The 19,814-nt window shown below is 37.6% G+C and overlaps 1 protein-coding gene across 7 annotated transcripts in view; it reads left to right on the top strand.

Annotated features, from left to right (window-relative positions):
• The window catches only part of FAT1 (FAT atypical cadherin 1), a 148,612-nt gene extending 130,844 nt beyond the window's left edge, over window positions 1–17,768 (top strand). For 3 of the 7 annotated variants that reach the window (XM_073341873.1, XM_073341875.1, XM_073341872.1), the window contains 11 exons: window positions 3,493–4,294; window positions 5,285–5,416; window positions 5,528–5,691; window positions 6,418–6,880; window positions 7,254–7,407; window positions 7,696–7,806; window positions 9,243–9,874; window positions 10,216–10,353; window positions 12,633–12,692; window positions 15,211–15,246; window positions 16,300–17,768. In XM_073341873.1, coding sequence (XP_073197974.1) covers window positions 3,493–4,294; window positions 5,285–5,416; window positions 5,528–5,691; window positions 6,418–6,880; window positions 7,254–7,407; window positions 7,696–7,806; window positions 9,243–9,874; window positions 10,216–10,353; window positions 12,633–12,692; window positions 15,211–15,246; window positions 16,300–16,925 — 3,318 coding nt within the window. In that variant the 3' untranslated portion in view covers window positions 16,926–17,768. Of the gene's footprint in view, window positions 1–3,492; window positions 4,295–5,284; window positions 5,417–5,527; window positions 5,692–6,417; window positions 6,881–7,253; window positions 7,408–7,695; window positions 7,807–9,242; window positions 9,875–10,215; window positions 10,354–10,820; window positions 10,875–12,632; window positions 12,693–15,210; window positions 15,247–16,299 lie in introns of those variants that run through there. The other 4 variants (XM_073341878.1, XM_073341876.1, XR_012158655.1 and 1 more) reach the window with 3 other exon arrangements.
• Window positions 17,769–19,814: the final 2,046 nt, after the last annotated feature.

Here is a 19,814-nt window from a genome sequence, read left to right as displayed (position 1 = left end):
TGTAACTTTTTCAAGTGCCAGATGTTTTTTATACTTTGGCTTAATCTCTAACCCAACAGGCTGCTATCAAAGCAATCTACAATAAAGGGAAGATGATCTAACTCAATAAATCTCACTTTCTTTGATAGCTTAGTTTTCCCAGATACGTTTTTATATCTGTTAGATGACTGTGCCATAAGAAAAGATCAGACGACTCTTCATTGTCTTATCAGATGTTATTTAATTCAGCTATAATTTGATAAATAAGATAACTATGAACGGAGGAATTAAGATCCTAGGGCTAAAAAAATTTTCCCAAAATTTTACAAGTTTTCAGGACTTATTTCATTTGACTCAGACATTTCTAGACTTCTTGTTTTGGGAGAAATCTTCTGCTCTGTTCCTACACATTCTTTAAAAGCCAATAACAATTTCTCTCCCCAAAGCTCCAGATTATTCCTGTAACTAATATTTAACATGCATGAGAAAACAGAGCTTTGCTTTCCACTAAAGCTGGATGTGGAAACTGTTTTCCCATTCTGCAAAAATAAATTGAGATTTCCAACATTTTCCTTTTCCACAATGGGATGAAACTGCAACCTTTCCCATTTTTTCCATGAACAGAGAGGCACCCAAGAATAGGTATTCGGCCAAGTGGTTAGGGAAGTCTCCTGGGATGTGGGAGACCTCTGAACCAGTCAGAGTAGGGACTTGTACCAGGGTCTCCCACTTCCCTAACCGCTCGGCTGCCAGGCTACTCTGCGGTGAGTGTCTTTCTCTCTGGTTTTGAACAGGAATTCCATCCTCAGAAACCCTGTTGAAAGCAGCCTTTTCCCACAGAAAGTTTGTCTGACGAATTGGCATTTTCAGACAAAATAATGCTTCATCAAAAAATTCAGATAAGCTGTACCTCCTACTTCTTAATGCAGGGGCCTGGAGAAGTCCTGTCCACTCTTCTGTGTATGCTGATTCAGTCCATATTGAGATAACAACCATACCATACTTATCCTAAGCAGGAAGAGAAAAGAGAGAGCTGTGGTTTACTTTTGAGTGTCATACACAGATGCTATGATAATGGGCACCAGTATAAGAACCAGTATAGACAGAATCTTCATTTGAATGCAGCCCAAGACTTGGGATGTAGGGAGGAGGTGGTCGGGGTAAGAAAAGCATTTGAGGAACACAGATCTTAAAAACAGTCTCTCTACATTCCTGCATTACCTAAGGCTTACAGATTCCCTGGATCGAGAGAAAGATAGAGCTCCTTCAGATGCCTCTGTAGAGCTATTCTCTGTGTCAGTCTGTCCCCCAATAGCCTCTGACAATTGATGTTTTTCTGGGGGCCCCCAATTTTCTAGGAGCCCCTGGGCCGAGCATCTATCCATGCCTCCTCCCCCGCAAGACCAGGTGGAGAGGCGGCCAGCTCACTCCTACCCCTCCGCGCCGCACCCCATCATTGCCCGCCCACCCAAATGTCCCCTCCTGCCTACTCCGCTGCTGTAACAGCGGGTCCCCAGTATACGTCGTTTTGGTATCTGTTGCCCTTTTCAAGAACACAACCCCAATGTATACCGGGGACCTGCTGTACCTGAGTCTTGAGTCAGACCAAGGACTTCATCCTGAATCTCCCACATCCCAAGTGCGTACTCTAACTTAGCGAGGGAAAGACTATCCTATAGCCTCGTGGCTAGGGCACCAGGCAGAGCAGGGTTTTGAGGTAGGCTTTTTTGAGGTGTGTATCTCTGATTTGCACAAAAATTTCCATCCTGGACCTGAGAAACCTTCCTGATTAAAGCACTGTCTGAACTGATACGTTTCCACAAGAAGTTTCTGGCAAAAATGTTGTGGCACAAAATTCCTAACCAGCTCCATTTAAAATACTATCAATATATTTATTTTAAATATAGCCACATTAGTTAATTCTTCTTACTACTTTTTTTCTACATGCCCCTTTGTTCTTTTTTATTCTCTCTCTTTTCTCCATTTTTACCTATCCCCCAGATCTGAATTCTGCCCTTTGTTTTAGAACAACCAGTCAGAAATCTAGGCAAAACCAAACATAACATGTGCTTGAGTCCTGTCTCCTTCTGTAAACATATGGGTTACTAAAAGTCAGCTTTCCAGACATAAGCCCATCTTTCTAAAATAATTATACTATATTAAAATGGTAAATTATTGCATACGTGTAAAACCTTTTTATAATCTTATGTTCAGATTTTCATAAGTTTGGGTTTCTGTTTCTGTATGAAAATATAAAATGATTTTCCTGTGCCTGTCTCCAAGAGCACTAACCCTCTCTAGCAGTAATACAATAACTGTAGGGATGCTTTTTACTACAACATAGGATTTTCCTGTGCCACTCTGTATTGTGTGTGCTATTAGAGTTACAATGCTCACATTTGCTATCTGTGACAGAACTCTGCTCCAGAGAGGTAATGCAAAGAGAAGAACTGAGAAGGGAAGGAAGAGAAAAATGGAAGGGAAAGGAGGGGAGGAGATTATCTCACTCTATTTTTCCTCTCTTTGTATCACAATATGTGTCCTTGTGCTAGAATGGGTTGTAGGTTCGCCGGCATCATGTTTAAAAAAATCTTTGGATTTTGTTGCAGCTAGACAGTCTGATACTGTTGAAGATAATTATTATAGTTATTTGAAGCAAATATCATCACAGGATGTTTTTCTTCATCACAATGACAAATCATGAAACACAATATAATTAAACATAACTTTCTGCCTTTTCAATTTAATGTAATGTTTGGCATTTCACAATTTGGATTTGTTTTAACTGAGGTTCTCCCAATGACTGTATGGAGAAGTGTGTTTGGATGTTTGTTGCGTGAATCATTGTGGCTTTGTAGGATATTTCCATGTTTGAAATACAAGAATACTTCAAGCGCCATCTGCTGTCTGAAACCAGCTACTGTGCATTTCTTATTTGTTAACACATACCTGGAAATGCAAAGAAATCTACTCTTATAAACAGTGTATCTGTTTAATCTTTGATTATCTGAATTTTTTTTAGATACTTAGTGAATCACTAGGACTTGAAACTTTATTTCAGATCTTTAGCTTTTCATAGTTGCTGTGATATTATTGCCTGAAAACTATGAATCAGTGGCTAGTATTGTATAATAGTGTGTTTGGAGCTTCACATTGACAACTTTTCTCCCTATTTTAATAAATAGCAGTGACGGTATTAAACAGTGTCCTTGCTGCTTTATCAGTTTAAATTTTATTGCACAGATAATAGAAATACATAAATAATTTCATAATTATATACATAATCTATAATTTTGATTATGAATTATTTACATTGTTGCTACTAGGTTTTCTCTCAAGCACTGTGTTATGTGTGAAACTTTAATAAGGCGGCATCTTATAAGAAAAACAATATATGTTCCTGAATCAGTATCTTGCAAGGGTGTTTTACTCTCTACAGTATAGTAAATGTTTCTGTTAAAAGCTGATGAAACAAAGCAAAAATCCATTCTTTATCTCTCTATTTTCTAATAGGTGGCAGATAATGGAAAACCACAGTTGTCATCTTTGACTTACATTGACATTAGAATTATTGAGGAGAGCATCTATCCTCCAGCAATTCTGCCACTAGAAATCTTTATTACAGCCTTTGGAGACGAATATTCAGGTGGTGTCATTGGGAAAATCCATGCAACAGATCAAGATGTTTATGATACTTTAACATACAGTTTGGATCCCAAGATGGAATCCTTATTCTCTGTCTCTAGCACAGGTGGTAAACTGATAGCACACAAAAGGCTAGACATAGGACAGTACCTCCTGAATGTCACTGTTACAGATGGAAGATTTACTACTGCAGCTGACATTACAGTGCACATCAGACAAATCACAGAAGACTTGCTAAACCACAGCATTGCTATACGCTTTGCAAACCTCGCTCCTGAAGAATTCATTGGTGACTACTGGCGCAATTTCCAGAGAGCTTTAAGAAATATTTTGGGTGTGAGAAGAAGTGACATACAGATTGTTAGTTTGCAACCCTCTGATCCTCCTTCAAACCTCGATGTACTACTGCTTGTTGAGAAATCTATTAGTTCTCAACATCCAACCAGAATTCTGCTCCAGAAGATAAACTCCTCTGTAGCTGACCTTGAAGAGATCTTAGGTGTCCGGATACTTGACATTTTCCACAAGCTTTGTGCAGGCCTGGATTGTCCTTGGAAATTTTGTGAAGAAAAAGTGACACTAGACAAGAATTCCATGTCAACCCACAGCACAGCCAGGCTGAGTTTTGTCACTCCACGTCATCACAGAACAGCAGTTTGTCTTTGCAAAGGTAAGGAAAAGATGTACCCTGAAAATAAATGGTATAATTTCAAAAAACCAGAGACATTAATGATACGTTCATTTAATAGTCCAAACACTAAAAATATGCTATAGCCACCATTGACACGATTGCGCCATTTCATGCTAAATAAGAGAAGAATAAGGAAATGATTTCAGGGTAGTTCTTGCCCCACATACAGCTGTCCACATTTTGATAGCTTATCCAGTGTAAACCCATAAGAGGGTTTTTTGTTTCTCAAGCATTCTACTGATTTGTTTTATAAAAGTGAACATCCCATTTTGCAGCTCTACCTTGCTTCATGATTGAAGGCTAGGATAGTTGCCTGTCTTTTGACATGCAAGTCCCCACAAAGCACCTGTCTATCTCCCGGGTGCTGCTTAGAATGTTGCTCCACACAACATCTGGACAGTGCCAGGAGCCTTACCTTCAACTGGGATAGTAAAACATGGCTGCAGAACAAGAGATATCAGGCCGGACCTTTCCTGGAAGTAAATGAAGCTATGCTGATTTACAGCAGGTGCGGATCTGGCCTATGAATCTTAAAAAAAAAAAAAAAAAAAATAGGTACAGTATTATTTTCTAAAATAACTAAGGTTTTATAGTAGGTGAGGGATCACATCTTTTGATGGCCTTTTTAAAAAAAAAAAAACACAAAAAAACCCCAAAACCTCCACAGTTTGGGGGATTAAAAAAAAAACCACACTAAAATAATATCTATCTGGATTTACCTCAGTAAACAGGCACATTTTTGTTTCAAAGTTTCTGCCGGCAGGAGTTGAAATCATGACTGTTCAGGAATTCCATAGCTACCGAATGTACTTGCTGCCTAGTCTATTTTTCTTGTCAATTACCCAACATAACTACCACTTTACTCTCCCATTGTCTAAAGTTAAGAATTTTGTTTTGTATTTTAAGTTCAAGGTGGTTTTGCTTTAAATTACCATGCCCGAAAAATAAACCACTTGTTCTGTTTTACAGAAGGGAAGTGCCCCCTTGTGAATAATGTGTGTGAAGGAAACTCATGCCCCGAAGGTACTGAATGTATAGCAGATCTTAAGGAAGGAAAGTACACCTGTGTTTGCCATAGTGACAAACCTGGCCAGTGTCATGGTGAGATTTTAATTCTGATAAGTCTTTGGATAAGTCTGCAGTACTTTGAAAGGGAACTTTGGCTTTAATCTTGTGTTTAAATTGTTTCATGCTTGTCTATCTTTTTTTAAGCATCAGTTGGTTCATCGGTGACATTTACTGGGAGCAGCTATGTAAAATATCGTCTCTTGGAAAATGAAAACAAAGAGGAAATGAAGCTCACAATGAGGCTTAGAACATATTCAACCCATGCAGTTGTCATGTATGCCCGAGGAACAGACTATAGTATCTTAGAGGTATATTATAATCTACCATTGCATAGATCTCTACCTCATAGTTTGCTTTTACATCAGCCGAATTAAAAGATATTTTTATTACCAGAGTTTAAAGATTTAATAATTCCACCATTGCAGAATTCTCATAATGACTATTGCCTTCAAAGTAAAAAAAATTGTTATTTATCCAGATGACAGCAAACATTTATCAAAAGATTTTTTAATGTGTAATAATTCCTTTTCTTTAATAAAACTGATCCTTCGCTCTTGTTGCAGCTGATGGTATTTGTCTAAAACTATCAACTTTAAAATAAGGATCAGTCTTTTTTTTAAATATACTGATATATCATACAGAAATGATATTTAAGATATATTCTTGAAACAGCTCCCAAGTGGGAACATTGAAGAGGGAGACCCTGGTTCTTCAAACAGTCTGTCATGTCCTTTACCACAGGAAAAAATAAAGACAAAGTAAAGCACACACATTTTAATTAAGCCAGACAAAGAGCCATATGCGCAATGATTCATCATCATCATCATGAATGTGTTTGAAATATAACATCAATAAACCTGCCATATGAACATTTAATAATGCTTTGTCATTTCTTTAACATAATTGGAAACCTCTACTGGCATAAATATTTAGCATATTTGCTTAAGGTGACAGTGTTGGTTGATTGTCACAGAGTAACAGAAAAGCTAATGATATGTTGGTGTTTATTCTGTTTTTGTTTTTCCCCTGTATAGATTCACCATGGGAGGCTACAATATAAATTTGACTGCGGCAGTGGTCCTGGCATTGTCTCAGTTCAGAGTATTCAGATTAATGATGGTCATTGGCATTCAGTGTCTCTTGAAGTGGATGGAAACTATGCCCGGCTGGTTCTAGACAGGGTGCACACTGCATCTGGTACTGCTCCTGGCACGCTTAGAACACTAAACCTAGATAACCATGTGTTTTTTGGTGGACATGTTCGGCAACAAGGTACAAGGCATGGGAGGAGTCCACAGGTCAGCAATGGTTTCAGAGGATGTATGGATTCCATTGTACTTAATGGGCAAGAGCTACCACTAAACAGCAAACCGCGGAATTATGCACATATGGAAGAATCTGTAGATGTATCTCCTGGATGTTTACTGATTGCTACTGAAGGCTGTTCAGGCAGTCCTTGCCAGAATGGAGGCATATGTAATCCACTGCCCAATGGAGGTAGGCTTTATTTATTCTTTTGCTGGTTGTTTTAAGTCACTTTTCCAATCCTCTGATCCTGGGCCAGCTGGAGATGCCTCCGGAGGAATTTTTAAGTTTTTTCTAAGAGGGTTGTTGAGTGGTTGTGGGTTCTGGAATTGTTTATATTGCTATTAACAAATATTGTCTCTATCCAAATGCCATTTCATGTTGTTTTTTCTATTTGTCTGATTAAAAAACTTGAGAAGTTAGACTTCCTTTCCCTTCAAAGGAGATACTGATTGCAAACCCTGCTCCTTCTCCCCCCCCCCCCCCCCCCCCGGTAAGTTTGAAATGGTAGATTCTTTGAATGCACTAAAGGCATACCTTTCATACAGTGTTTGCTTGATTTTAGGTTATTATTGCAAGTGTGCTGCTTTGTTTATGGGAACCCATTGTGAAGTGAGTGTCAATCCATGTGCCTCCAATCCTTGCCTTTATGGTGGCACTTGTATTTCGGTCAGTGATGATTTTGTCTGCCAATGCAGAGGACAGTACAGTGGTCAGAGGTACGTCTTCATTGTTATAAAAATGCAGTCATTACATTCAATAACTATACTCTTCATATAAATGTATAATGTGGTACTGTAACAAGAATGCCTCTGGGGTCCTACAATATAAATAAGAGTCTGTATATCCTCTCCCATTTACTTATTTAGGGCCTGACCCTGTGAGGACACCCTTGTGTCCACTGAAGTCAGATGAAGTTGATGGCACCCAACACCTTACAGGATCAGGCCTGTAGTTTGTACCACTTATGGGAAGTAGTAATTTATACATTTTTTTTCCCTTTCCAGGTGTCAGTTGGGTCCATATTGCAAAGATAACCCTTGCAAAAACAGTGGCAAGTGTATTGATAGTTTGGATGGGCCCGTTTGTGAGTGTGAGGCTGGTTTTCGTGGAGAAAGGTTAGTAGCTTTGTACATCTGGTTATATTTACAGTTTTAGCAACATTACTTTTATTAGCACATAGCTGATTTTATTAGCACATAGCACATATGCTGACAAACATAAGAACGTTTAGCCTGGGCCAGAACCCTTAGAATTTCGTAACAATGAAAAAAAAAAATTGCGGGAGGATTCTGTCACTCAGATTTAATTATGCTCAGTATTTCCCACCCTTAATAGTTCTAAAATAGGTGATTACCTTGTATGCACAATGTTTATATCTTACTCAAGTACACATTAGAGGTATATCTGGATTCCTTCATGATAAATACTGTCCAGAATATTAAAACTTCAAAGCTCTCATAGTAGTACATCACAATGCAAACAACATAAATTTGGAAGCTGTATTCTTTGCACATTTGATCATTGTAACCGCACTGTCTTAAGAGAAGAGAATTTCTTTTAGGACTGTCTTTTCCATATCAGCCTAGTGTTGAATTTATAGACCTAATTTCCCTTCCTCTTGGGAGGAGGAAAGACTCATCAGTATGTTAATATTTTCAGTTTGTACATTTGTAAATAAGGAAGCACTAACATTTTTGTATCAGGATCAAAAGAGGCAGTTTTATCCTAATCTGTTTTTAATCAACTTATGCCTTCATGGAAAATTGAAAATGTCATTTGCAGTTCATTCTGTAAACTCCGGCAATGTGTTTTCCTTATTCACACTATATTTCAGTTGTTTCCGAGCAAATTGCTCAGAAACATAATTTTGCAGCAGCTTGGCAGCAAAAAGCATTAGAACTTCCCTATCCCACCTCAAGCATGGGTTCTCCTGCTATTTGCAACATAAGGTGCTGCTCAGCATAAATAAGGATGGCCAAATCTTGCCCAAATAAAATAGTTTTTCATCTTGACACAATCAATTAAAGTGACATGCCCAACACATATAAGGAGGCATGAAGCTGACGGTTGAAGATCCAGCTCCTCCAGTGGGATTCACTTATTCAGAAACCTGTACCTATGTGGAATGCTTAGGGGTTCACATCAGTAGATCCCATTATGGGATAAGGGTTTAGGGACTCGGAATCTACTTTGGAAATAGACAAAGCAGTTCAGATAATATGTTGATGGTACAAGGTAGAAATAGTGAAGAAAATTTGGTGTCTCAGCCTTGTCATCTTTGAAATGCTTATATTTTAGGAAAGTGTAAAATGGATTCCCCCTTTTATTATTTTGGAGGGAAACAGCAGTGAAAAAATTCAGATAAAAGTGGTATCTGTACTCTGCAAAATAAAGACTCACATAAGAAAACAATATAATAGAAATTGTTCAGTAAAATGTAAATTCCGTATATTAAAAAAGAAAACAAACCTACAACTGCTGAGTACTAGGAGTTTCATGTAGTATTAGTTAAGTAGCATCAATGTTCACTATTATTTCTCTACTCTGGCAGGTGCCTGACTGATGTTGATGAATGCACAGAAAACCCATGTCTCAATGGTGCCCTTTGTGAGAACACACATGGCTCATATCATTGCAATTGTAGCCATGGATTTGGAGGAAAATATTGTGCAGAGATTGTTCTCAATAAATATGTTTCAACGTCTTGGAACATTAGCTTAGCAGAAGTAATCGGAATTATTGTTTTCATAGCGGGAATCTTATTATTAGTTGGGATTTTTGTTTTCTGCCGCAAACTGATCAGTAGAAAGAAGAAACGCCAGCCAGAGTCTGAAGATAAACACCTGGGAACAACAACAGCTTTCTTGCAAAGACCATATTTTGATTCAAAACTGAATAAGAACATTTACTCAGACATCCCACCCCAGGTGCCTGTTCGTCCCATTTCTTATACTCCAAGCATTCCAAGTGACTCCAGGAACAATCTTGATAGGAATTCTTTTGAGGGATCGACCATCCCAGAGCATCCGGAGTTTAGTACCTTTAACCCAGATTCTGTACATGGCCACCGAAAGGCAGTAGCTGTCTGCAGTGTGGCACCTAACTTGCCTCCCCCACCTCCGTCTAACTCTCCTTCAGACAGTGACTCAATTCAGAAACCTAGCTGGGATTTTGATTATGACAGTAAGCAATCTTCTTTTGTTAAAATATATTTGTGGTACAACTATATTTAGAATTCAGAGTTTGAGTCTGTAGTACTGATATAGGGCTATGAGTTTATGAATGTGTTTTACACAAAGATAAAATATTGAGTCCATTAGATTTTATTGTAAACAGCAGGACACAAGATGCATCACGTATGAGGAACAGTTTACACGGATATATTTTACTGGTTATGGGAGTTGCCTTTTGCTCTGAGGTTTTGTCACAAATACTTTCAGACTGCTGAGGGGCATTAATTTTTATGAAGATGTTCAATCCAGAGTATACTAATTTTGTGACGTTACATTTCTTTTTGCTTTCAGCTAAAGTAGTAGATCTTGATCCTTGCCTTTCAAAGAAGCCTCTGGAGGAAAAGGCCTCTCATCCTTACAGCACTAGAGAAAGTATGTCTGAGGTTCAGTCCCTTAGCTCCTTCCAGTCAGAGTCATGTGATGACAATGGTATGTAATGCCTAATCATTCTTTTCTATTGCTCACACTCATTTGTTCCCTCCCTGCCTGTCACCACATATAGATGTATATCGTTATCTATATCCATAGATAGATAGATTTTATATAATACATACTTTACTTTATTGGTTAGTTCCTGAAGGCTACTTAAACCTGTAAAATTAAATAAGTGTTTCAGCTGTATTACATTTCATGTTAAGAATTGTATCCTGACAAAATATTTATTCCACTGTAAAATACTAACAATGACAAATTCAGAATTAGATGTTTGGTGTTGATAGGAAGTACAAAAGTTTCTTGATATACGTAATCATTGGTTACAAGTTTATCCATAACTGCTCTATAAAAAATTAGCCTCTGCACAAGTGTAGTTTTAGCTTTGACATTCAGCTTTCAGTAAAACTTTTTGGTGTTACAGTTTCATTTGTTTCCTTTTTTTTTTCTTGCTGCGGCCTCAGCTCCCATATGGATCAGATCAATACTGAGTGAGAGCAGAGTTTAAGGGACGGCTTGTAAGTTTGATTATATTAGTAATGAAGGAAGTTGTGCAAAAGGGATTTTGCTGTAGAAGTATAGTAGTAATTATCTGACTTTTGTCGTGACCAGATATGAATATATAGAAAACCTCCGTATATCAAAAACATGCCAATGTTATTCTATAATCATTGTAAATGGTATTTTGATGGTGACTCTGGGCAACCAAAAATTACTCAGTGAACTTAATTTTCAGTCTTTGCTTTTTACTAATTGGGAAGCTTTCACTCAATTTTATTTTCGTTCTAATTACAGACACTTTTTGCTTTTATATGAACACATCATTTTTATTTACAAAGTTTCAAGGTTAAGGAAAATGGTTGAACACGGTTTTCGAAATGGATAGTAACCTTACCTGTGTCAACAAATCCAAAATGATTAAATTAAGATGTCTGTTTATGTATCTACTTGAGCTTTCTTAATTACTTAGGAACAAACTAAGTTCTACTTCTCACCAAAGTAGAATGATGTTGTCTTTTTATTAGTGTGAAGTGGTGTGTATCAGTGGTATATATTAGAGCTCATCAAAGTAAAATGATGTCTATTGGCAAAATGCTGAGACATATGTAAGCAGGTATTATATTTTTAAACTTCTGTTTTCATTAAAAAGCAAGCTGCTGTTGAATTAATAGCACTCTTCACCTCATAATTTCCAAATATCTTTGCCCAGAATTTCAATCACATATTAATGGGAAAGTGAATGGTTAAAGGTAGATGTGAAAGGTACCATATGTCAAGTAATATCTTGCATGGAGTAATGAAGGCAGTGAAAATGTAGTTATAGGGGAGAGACTAACCTTTAATCCACTTTAAGCCATTGAGGCAGACAAAACTCCCATTGGCTTGAGTAGGAGTTCTAGACATGAAGCAACGGCAAGTCTGGACCTTCGTTTAGAACAGTTTTGGCCAGAACAGTAGTCATATATAATGTGTATATGAGGTAGAATCTGACTTTGCAAGAGTACTTCCTTTTTCTCCTGGTCCTTTTCCCCTCCCTAGGCAGAGAGCGGACACAAAAACAGTCTAGTAAGCTTTTTGTTTTCATTTATATTCTTGTTTGTTTGTTTCTTTTTTTTAAGTAGAATAGTATTGTGACACTGATTTGGCATTGCAAGTGCTAAGGCCTTTGAAATTCAGCTATGCACAAGACCACTTAACTTACTAGTGCAGCTTGCTACAATAAAAACACATTGCTCAGGTAAAATATAGATACTTGGTATTTTCCTTGTTCATTCTCTTTTATATCCTTTTATATTTCAGTCCCATTTCATTGGAAGATTCCCCAACAATTTTTGGTTTTAAAGTGGAATATATATATATAATATATATATATATTGTATGTATGTATGTATGTATGTATGATGGGAGCCCTAGTTCAATACCCTTAACCTCCCCATTGGTGTCCTTTAGAAAAGTCCATTTTATAATCTTTCTAGAATAAGTACCACAGCTACAGTCATTTGGTGACCCAACATTTCAGAAATTCCTATCTAACCAAAGGAACCCTGTGCATAAATTGTTTGGTTTCAGGTCTAACTATGGTATCAAATTGCCTTTATACAGAAGAATAAATTAAAGATTATATATATATAATTTATTATTACATTGTTATTTGTTAAGGTAGTAAAGCACTGAAAACTTATTTTTATTGTGATGTCTTTATATACATGTATGCTGTTTAAATTGATACTAACTATAGGTTTGTTTTAATTTGCTCCTTCCATACCATTTACAAGCTTCCATAGTGACTGTAATACACCTTGTCAATGCTGTTGTTGACTCGGTGGAAAAAGAAGGTATATATGTGTTTTCACTTTTTTATTTACTGCTTTGGCAGAATATTGCATGTTTTTGTCTTGTAGTAATGTGGTAGTAAAGTAGATGGGCAATTATGAAATGTTGTTTACTGATCAAAAAATGTGTGTATTTTTAGTAGTGTCTGTTTTCCTGTGTGTTGTATATATTCTCAGTACAGATATATAAAATGTATTTACAATTTTTCAAATGTGAGTGCCTAAATTTAGGCACCTAACAAAATTTGGCCTGTTTTTCGGAGGTGTCTCCTCTGCACAAATACCTGTGCAGCGGGTCAGGCACAATCCTAGTCCTTATAGGCTTGTTACGTAAGGCTCTAGCATGTAGACAGGGTGGGAAGAGAAGGCTGCCATGGGCTAGTTGTCCTTCAAAACCACGTAACAGAGCTGGGCCAGCAGTGAGGGGATTTGGCACACATTGCACCAAGTAAAGGGGAGCGGTGGGACTCGTGCATTTTGCCTGCCTTAGGCACAATGGGCTTGATTCAAAGCCCTTTGAAGTCTGTGAGAATCAGACCACTGACCTTAGTGGTCTTTGGATCTGGGCCAGTGCACAGCCGCTATTCTCATCCTCACACACAAACACAACTTTCAATAATGTAATTATTTACGCTCAGTAATCTCCAGAAGATACAAAACATTGCCAATGAGTCTGTCAGACTCTTTGGTATATTGAGAATCTGTAACACAAAGACTGCTTTCCTTATAAAATGATGTGCTCAAAATATTGACTGTGGATCAAATCCCATGCCCTTGCTTTGTGGCTGTGGAGGTCCCCCTACATGCAAAACCAAGGTATTTCTGGTGTGAGAGCTGGATAGTCGAGGTAGGGACTAGATAGTCAAGTCCATGCAGGAGTGCATACCCTATGTACTGCATGGAATCCCATTTCAGACCTGTTGCCTTCAGCAGGCCAGAGGATCCAATGGAATGCAAATAACCCATTCCTTCCCATCCCCTCCATGGATTTGCAGAGGCTGATTTAGGCATTGGACTGAAATAGAATCCAGGGATCAGCTACTGAGAAAAAATTTATTCCTGCCCCTCTGATTATTCCATATTCCTTAATTTGAAAGGAAGTATTACGCTTTCCTAGAAAGGATTTATCAGTTAAACCCTTGCTCAGAGTGAAGCCACCTCTAGAATATAAAATTGTTTATTGTAGCTGTGGCTGCCATTTGAATTATTGCCCTATAAAAACTGAGTACTGTCTAGTATTTATAGTAAATATATAAACAGAAGGGCAAGTAGATTAAAGCAAAGACTTCCCCTTCTAATTACAAGTGCCAGGAAAACATTTCACTAGTATACTTTTCCAGTGCTTGATCAAAGGTTTTCAAAATCACAGTGTATTCCACATATAAATGGGCAGGGTTGTGAGAATGGGTGGTAAGAAACCTTTGAAAAAATTAGATTAATGCAATTTTCTGTGGTTCTAATGGTTAGAAATGAGAAAAGTTGATGTTTGTGGGATTTTTATTTGGAGTTACAAGTGATCTGAACAGTCGCCAAGTATCAAGATAAGATGGAGAGGTGCAGACATTTAGTACCCTTTAAAACAATTCTTCAGAGACTCAGGTTTTTATTTTTAATCATTTAATATTTTACCTGGGTTGATATTTTAACTACCCTGAAGCTTCACCAAATACCCTGCAAATGTACATCTTCTCTCTGCATTTAGTGATAGACTTGTGCTTAAAAAGAAAACCCAGAGCTGTTTGTAAGAAGAACTATATATAAAACCATGCAGAACAAAGAAGCAATTATCAGGCCAAATCCTGCCACCCTTATTCAGTTAAAACTCCCAAAAATTACTTTAATGGGAGTTTTGCCTAAGCAAGGACTGATTTTTGCCTTTGCTCAGCAGTATCTTGAGAAGTCTCTAAATTTCTATTCATTCTCTCTTTCCCCATGTTCTCATAATCCATTTCTCTAAGGTAGGCTCTCCAGCCCTTCTAGATTCAACAGGACAGGAAGCAAATTTTGCACTCTGTTACCCCAGTAACCCATTACATTGGTTGCACAGGTATAACTTAGGGTAGGTCTATACTGCAATTATAAACCTGCAGCTGGCCTGAGCCAGCTGACTTGGCCTCATGGGACTCAGGCTTAAGGAGCTGTTTAATTGCGCTCAGGTTGGGCTCAGGCTGGAGCCTGGGTTCTAGGACCCTGCAGTGTGGGAGGGTTCCAGAGCCAGTTCTGCAGCTGGAGTCCAAACACCAACACCGTAAATCAATTAAACAGCCCCTTTGTCTGAGTCCCGCAAGCCCAAGTCATCTGTCACCGGCCAGCCACAGGTGTCTTTGCAGTGTAGACATGCCCTTAATGGCAGATTTGCCCTCCCCAATATTATAATAGAGAAAAATAAGGGAGCGTAGCATGTCCATCAGAAGCAGCACATGCTGTACAGCTGTTATTTGTGTGCCTTCACATTAGTTCACCTATTTGATTCCTAATTCAAATGTTTTCTCCTTTTTTCTTCTCACTTTGCCATCTAAAGAGTCTTTTGCTGTTCCTGACCTCAGCAATTCAAGAGGTGACTTCTGCATGTTGTTGTTCATTGATATTCACTTAACTCTTTGTTAATATTTGGTTTTAATACTCACCTTCAGTTGTTTGCTGTGTATTTGTTTTCAGTAATTACTATTTATTTGCTAGACTTTGCATCTTATTTAGATCCTGTAACATTTTTCCTTTTTAGTGCCTATCTGAAAAGTAAAAAGGCTTTAAACTGAGTGGTCTTTTCCACCGTTGATACTAGTTTGGCTTCCAGTCTCTAATGGAGCATTTTATAGTTACTCAGAAAAAAAGCTTACAAACAGGGAGCAGTTCTGTTATTTATGCATGATAAATTTAATCTTGTGATTTTGTTTTTATGTTTGAATGCAAATGTCTTTACTAATTGAGATGAAAAGGTTTTACATATATGTGTAATAATTATATGCTGCAGGATTCCATTAATGAAAAAGTCATAGGGTTGAAGGACAGTAATTAGTGGAATCAGTATGTTAATCTTAAGTAGAATGGTAAAGTTACTTTAAACCGTCTATATACTTTACCAAACATAGATTACTACTTTTAGTAGGAAACACAAGGTTTATATATGCTAAATATATATATTCATAGGAAAAAAGACTACTGATATTAGTGTAATCAGTAACTACACAACAAATGTTGTTCCGCAGGAATTTAGGTTCCTCAGGGAGGCTGTTTTGGTTATTTTATTTTATATTTTTTTAACCAAAAGAATGATTGTATACCATTGTGTGTGTCGGTACATCTCATATGTGAACTGCAGCACCTCCCACTTTTGGAGAGATGTTCAAAATATTAAAACTCTAAATGTGGGCAAAATAATAAAATATCTAATGCATGGCGTACTATGAAGTTGTTTTGTGTTAAATGTCTTTGTGAAACCAGGAGCAGATTGCTCCAGAAGTAATTAACATAAGTTATGTCCTTATTACTAGTGGTCATGTTGTCTTCAGTACAGTGTGTTGATTTTCCAGTACAAGTATACTTTGAGGGCAAAATACTAATACTGCTTTTTTTTTAAAAAAAAAAAAAAAAAAAACACTTCACACTGCAGGTTATCACTGGGATACATCAGATTGGATGCCAAGTGTTGAACTGCCAGGTATCCAGGAGTACCCGAATTATGAGGTGGTTGAAGAGCCAGCTCCCCTTTACACAGATCCAAATGCCATTGATACAGATTACTATCCTGGAGGCTATGACATAGAAAGCGATTTCCCACCTCCACCTGATGACTTTCCTGCACCTGATGAGCTCCCACCATTACCACCAGAATACAGTGACCAGTTTGAATCAATACAGCCACCCAGAGACATGCCAGCGGTGAGCAGCTTGGGTTCTTCTACAAGAAGCAGACAGAGGTTCAACCTTAATCAATACCTTCCCCATCACTACCCAGCAGATATGTCAGAACCTCAGAACACAACCAGTGGAGTCAACAGTAATTATAGAGAACCTTATGCTCCTTACACTTTAGGGTACAATAGAGACTTTGAAACACCCACTGTAGACAACATGTCCCTGTCTGTGTACACTTCCACGGCTTCGTGCTCCGATGTGTCAGCATGCTGTGAAATGGGGTCTGAGGTAATGATGAGTGACTATGAGAGTGGAGATGATGGCCACTTTGAAGACGTGACAATTCCTCCACTTGATTCCCAACAACATACAGAAGTCTGACACTCACGCTCAACAAAAGTGCCTAGGCTTTAACGAATTTTAAGGATTCTCGAGGAGCTTTTTTTTCCTTAGCAGCAGTGCTTGACCGCTTTTGTTTAGTGAGGTAAAACTGGCATGGCTGCACTGGATCATGCAGCTCATTTCAACATATTAGCCTATTTCCATTTCCTGACCTACTGTAATTGGACAGATCAAAGGTTTCCATTGGCTGTGCCATTTCTGAAAGTGTTTTTTGTACTCACTTTGTCTGTTAAAGAAATTTAAAAAAAACAAACGACATACCACTTCACCATGTTAGCATGATACATGTATTTATATAGTTCTAATGCAAATTAATTTTCTCCAATCTTTTTTGTAAATTTTATGTACAGTTTTGATTTTAATAGTTTTAACTAGATTTTGTAGATATTTTGTGAATTTATTTTCCACTGAATCTAGTGGTGTTAGTGTGCCATTAAACTAGCACCCTGACTATTATTATAATCAGGGCTTCACTGTATGTTTGTTTGTTCATTTCTTCCCACTGAGGTTTGGCATTTCATTATAAGGATTTCAGCATGTTCATGTGATTCCAGCTGTACATAGGTTAGACGAGATCTGATATTTTCTGGGTCAGATATATGGAAATGTCTTAAAGGGGTTGCTGTATTTTAGAATTGTAAACATTTTCCCCTTCTTGGAAAGTGTGTTGGGGACCCTCTGCATACCTGTTTAGAACCAAACCCACCACGACACAGGTTTTATAGTGTCTGTATATTTGTGATGCAATGGTCTTGTAAAGGTTTCTACTGAAAACTATCATTAGCCAGTCTTTCTTACTGACAATAAATTATTAATAAAATACTTTAGCTTTCCTCTGTGTATCTGTTATGTATTATACAAAGAAGGGCAAGGCATTCAGTGCAGCTTTTTTGAAATCTCTCTTTATTTTGTATTGTGTAATATTGGCTCCAAGCAGCACATTTTCCTTCTTCAAAAATCAAACTGCAGTTATGTCAGATGCCCACTAGATGGGAGTGTGCGGCTCCTTACTGTTTTTGTTTTGCTTTTCAAAAGAAATCTGGCTGGTATGAATAAACATAGGTACAAAACTTAAGTAGCCTTCTCACTAGTTCACGTTTTCTTTTGAAAACAGATTTGAAGTAATTGAATTACGAAATGTCTACATTGTGAAGCATTTAAACCCACAGCAAAAAATACATATAAAAAGCTTCGGAAGATTGCTAAGTATTTTTCACAAGCCACTTTTTTCCTGTATCATACATGCAACTTCTTACAAGTGTTGCCAAAAGAGTGCATCTGCTTTTTGGTTATTTTGTTTTCTTTCCTGCTAATTCACTTCCACTGTTTGATGTTCCAGTGTTATTTCCTGCAGACCCTGCTGTGTTAAGCACTATGTCACTGAAGAAAAAAATCTACTACTGAAATATTCATTATTGCATCATAGTTGGCTCAAAATATTTGACTTTGATAAATATAAAATGTGTGCAAGGAAAGAAATGTGCCATGGTAGAACTAGCTACTTTGTTTGTACTTATTTATTTATTGCTCTGTGTTTGTTTATAGAACTAGAAAGGAGTTTGAAAAACAGAAGGGCCAGTTGTTTCTGGTACAGAATAGGTGCACAGGTGGGGAGAGGAAGCAAGATGCTTCTCTGCCCCTTGAAGAAGGAACCTTCCCTCCATGTACCCCAAGATGCTCAATCCACACTTAAGGAAGTGGGGAAGGGGCTGGGCCAAAGTACCCCGCTCTGTTCCTGGCCTGGAATATGATTCTATGGTGAACAGAGGGAAGTTGGCTGCACCATCCCCATAGATATGCCTGCACACTCCCCTGTGTGCCAGCGAGCATTGGGACAATGCAGTTCTACACCTTTGACAACATGAGCTAGTGACTAAATGTTGCAATCTGGCCCTACGTAACCGTGCTGTCAGAGATAATACCTCTCACTGACATACGTATAAGATGGGCAAATGAAAGGGAAATGTAAAAACACATAAATAAAACTGTCAGCCCAATGCTGGGCTGTAGTCAAAAAAGCAAACAGGGATGAAATGCAAAACAAGAGAAGGTGATGCTATTATTGTACAAAGCACTTGTTACATCTCATTGGAATGTTAAGTGGTGTATTGGTCACTGCAATACACAGCACTACACAGGATCTTATTGCCATGGGGTTTGCCTGAATTCTTATTGAAGTAAATGGGAGTCTTTCCAATCAATGATTGCAGCGTGTTGGGTTGGGTCCATACATAGGATGCAGTTTAGGGTAATAAAGATTATGTTGGAAAAGAAGAGACTTCAAGGTGACCTTATGGAGGTTTTAGAAAATATACACGTAAATTATGGACATAAATTGTATCCCATGGGGGTGAGGCTTTCAAAATCTAATGAACATCATTTGAAAATTTAGGAACTCATTAGTAAATATGGAATATAGCAATATTATATGCAAAGGTTATTTATCATGTAATAATTTACACTAATACAATGCAATTGCAGTTGAAAGTGTAAATAAACGAGAATTATAGTAGATTTTTTGTATGACATAGTGAAAAAGCAGGAGACTGAGATTAAGATAAATCAAATAAAGGACTGGGATGTTGGATCAGATGGCCTTTTTCCTTTACATCTCTTCTTATGAGAAAAGAACTGATATAACAATTATTTCAAATAACATTGTTAATAAAAGCATCTGTTTATTAAATGGCTTAGAGTTGTTAATAAATCTTGTGTTGAGAAGCTGATTGGGAAGTTTACTGGTGCAATCTTTAATAAACTGGGACAGTATTTTGGGTCAGTCCCTGACTGTCCTATTAATGATAAAACCAGTGACAGTTTTTGCTCAGGATTGCTTAGTGGTTGGTTCTCTGTAGGATTCAACGTTGA

This window comes from Lepidochelys kempii, chromosome 4, assembly GCF_965140265.1.
Source record: "Lepidochelys kempii isolate rLepKem1 chromosome 4, rLepKem1.hap2, whole genome shotgun sequence".
NCBI classification, from domain to species: Eukaryota; Metazoa; Chordata; order Testudines; family Cheloniidae; genus Lepidochelys; species Lepidochelys kempii.
This window is presented reverse-complemented; position numbering and strand designations above follow the sequence as displayed.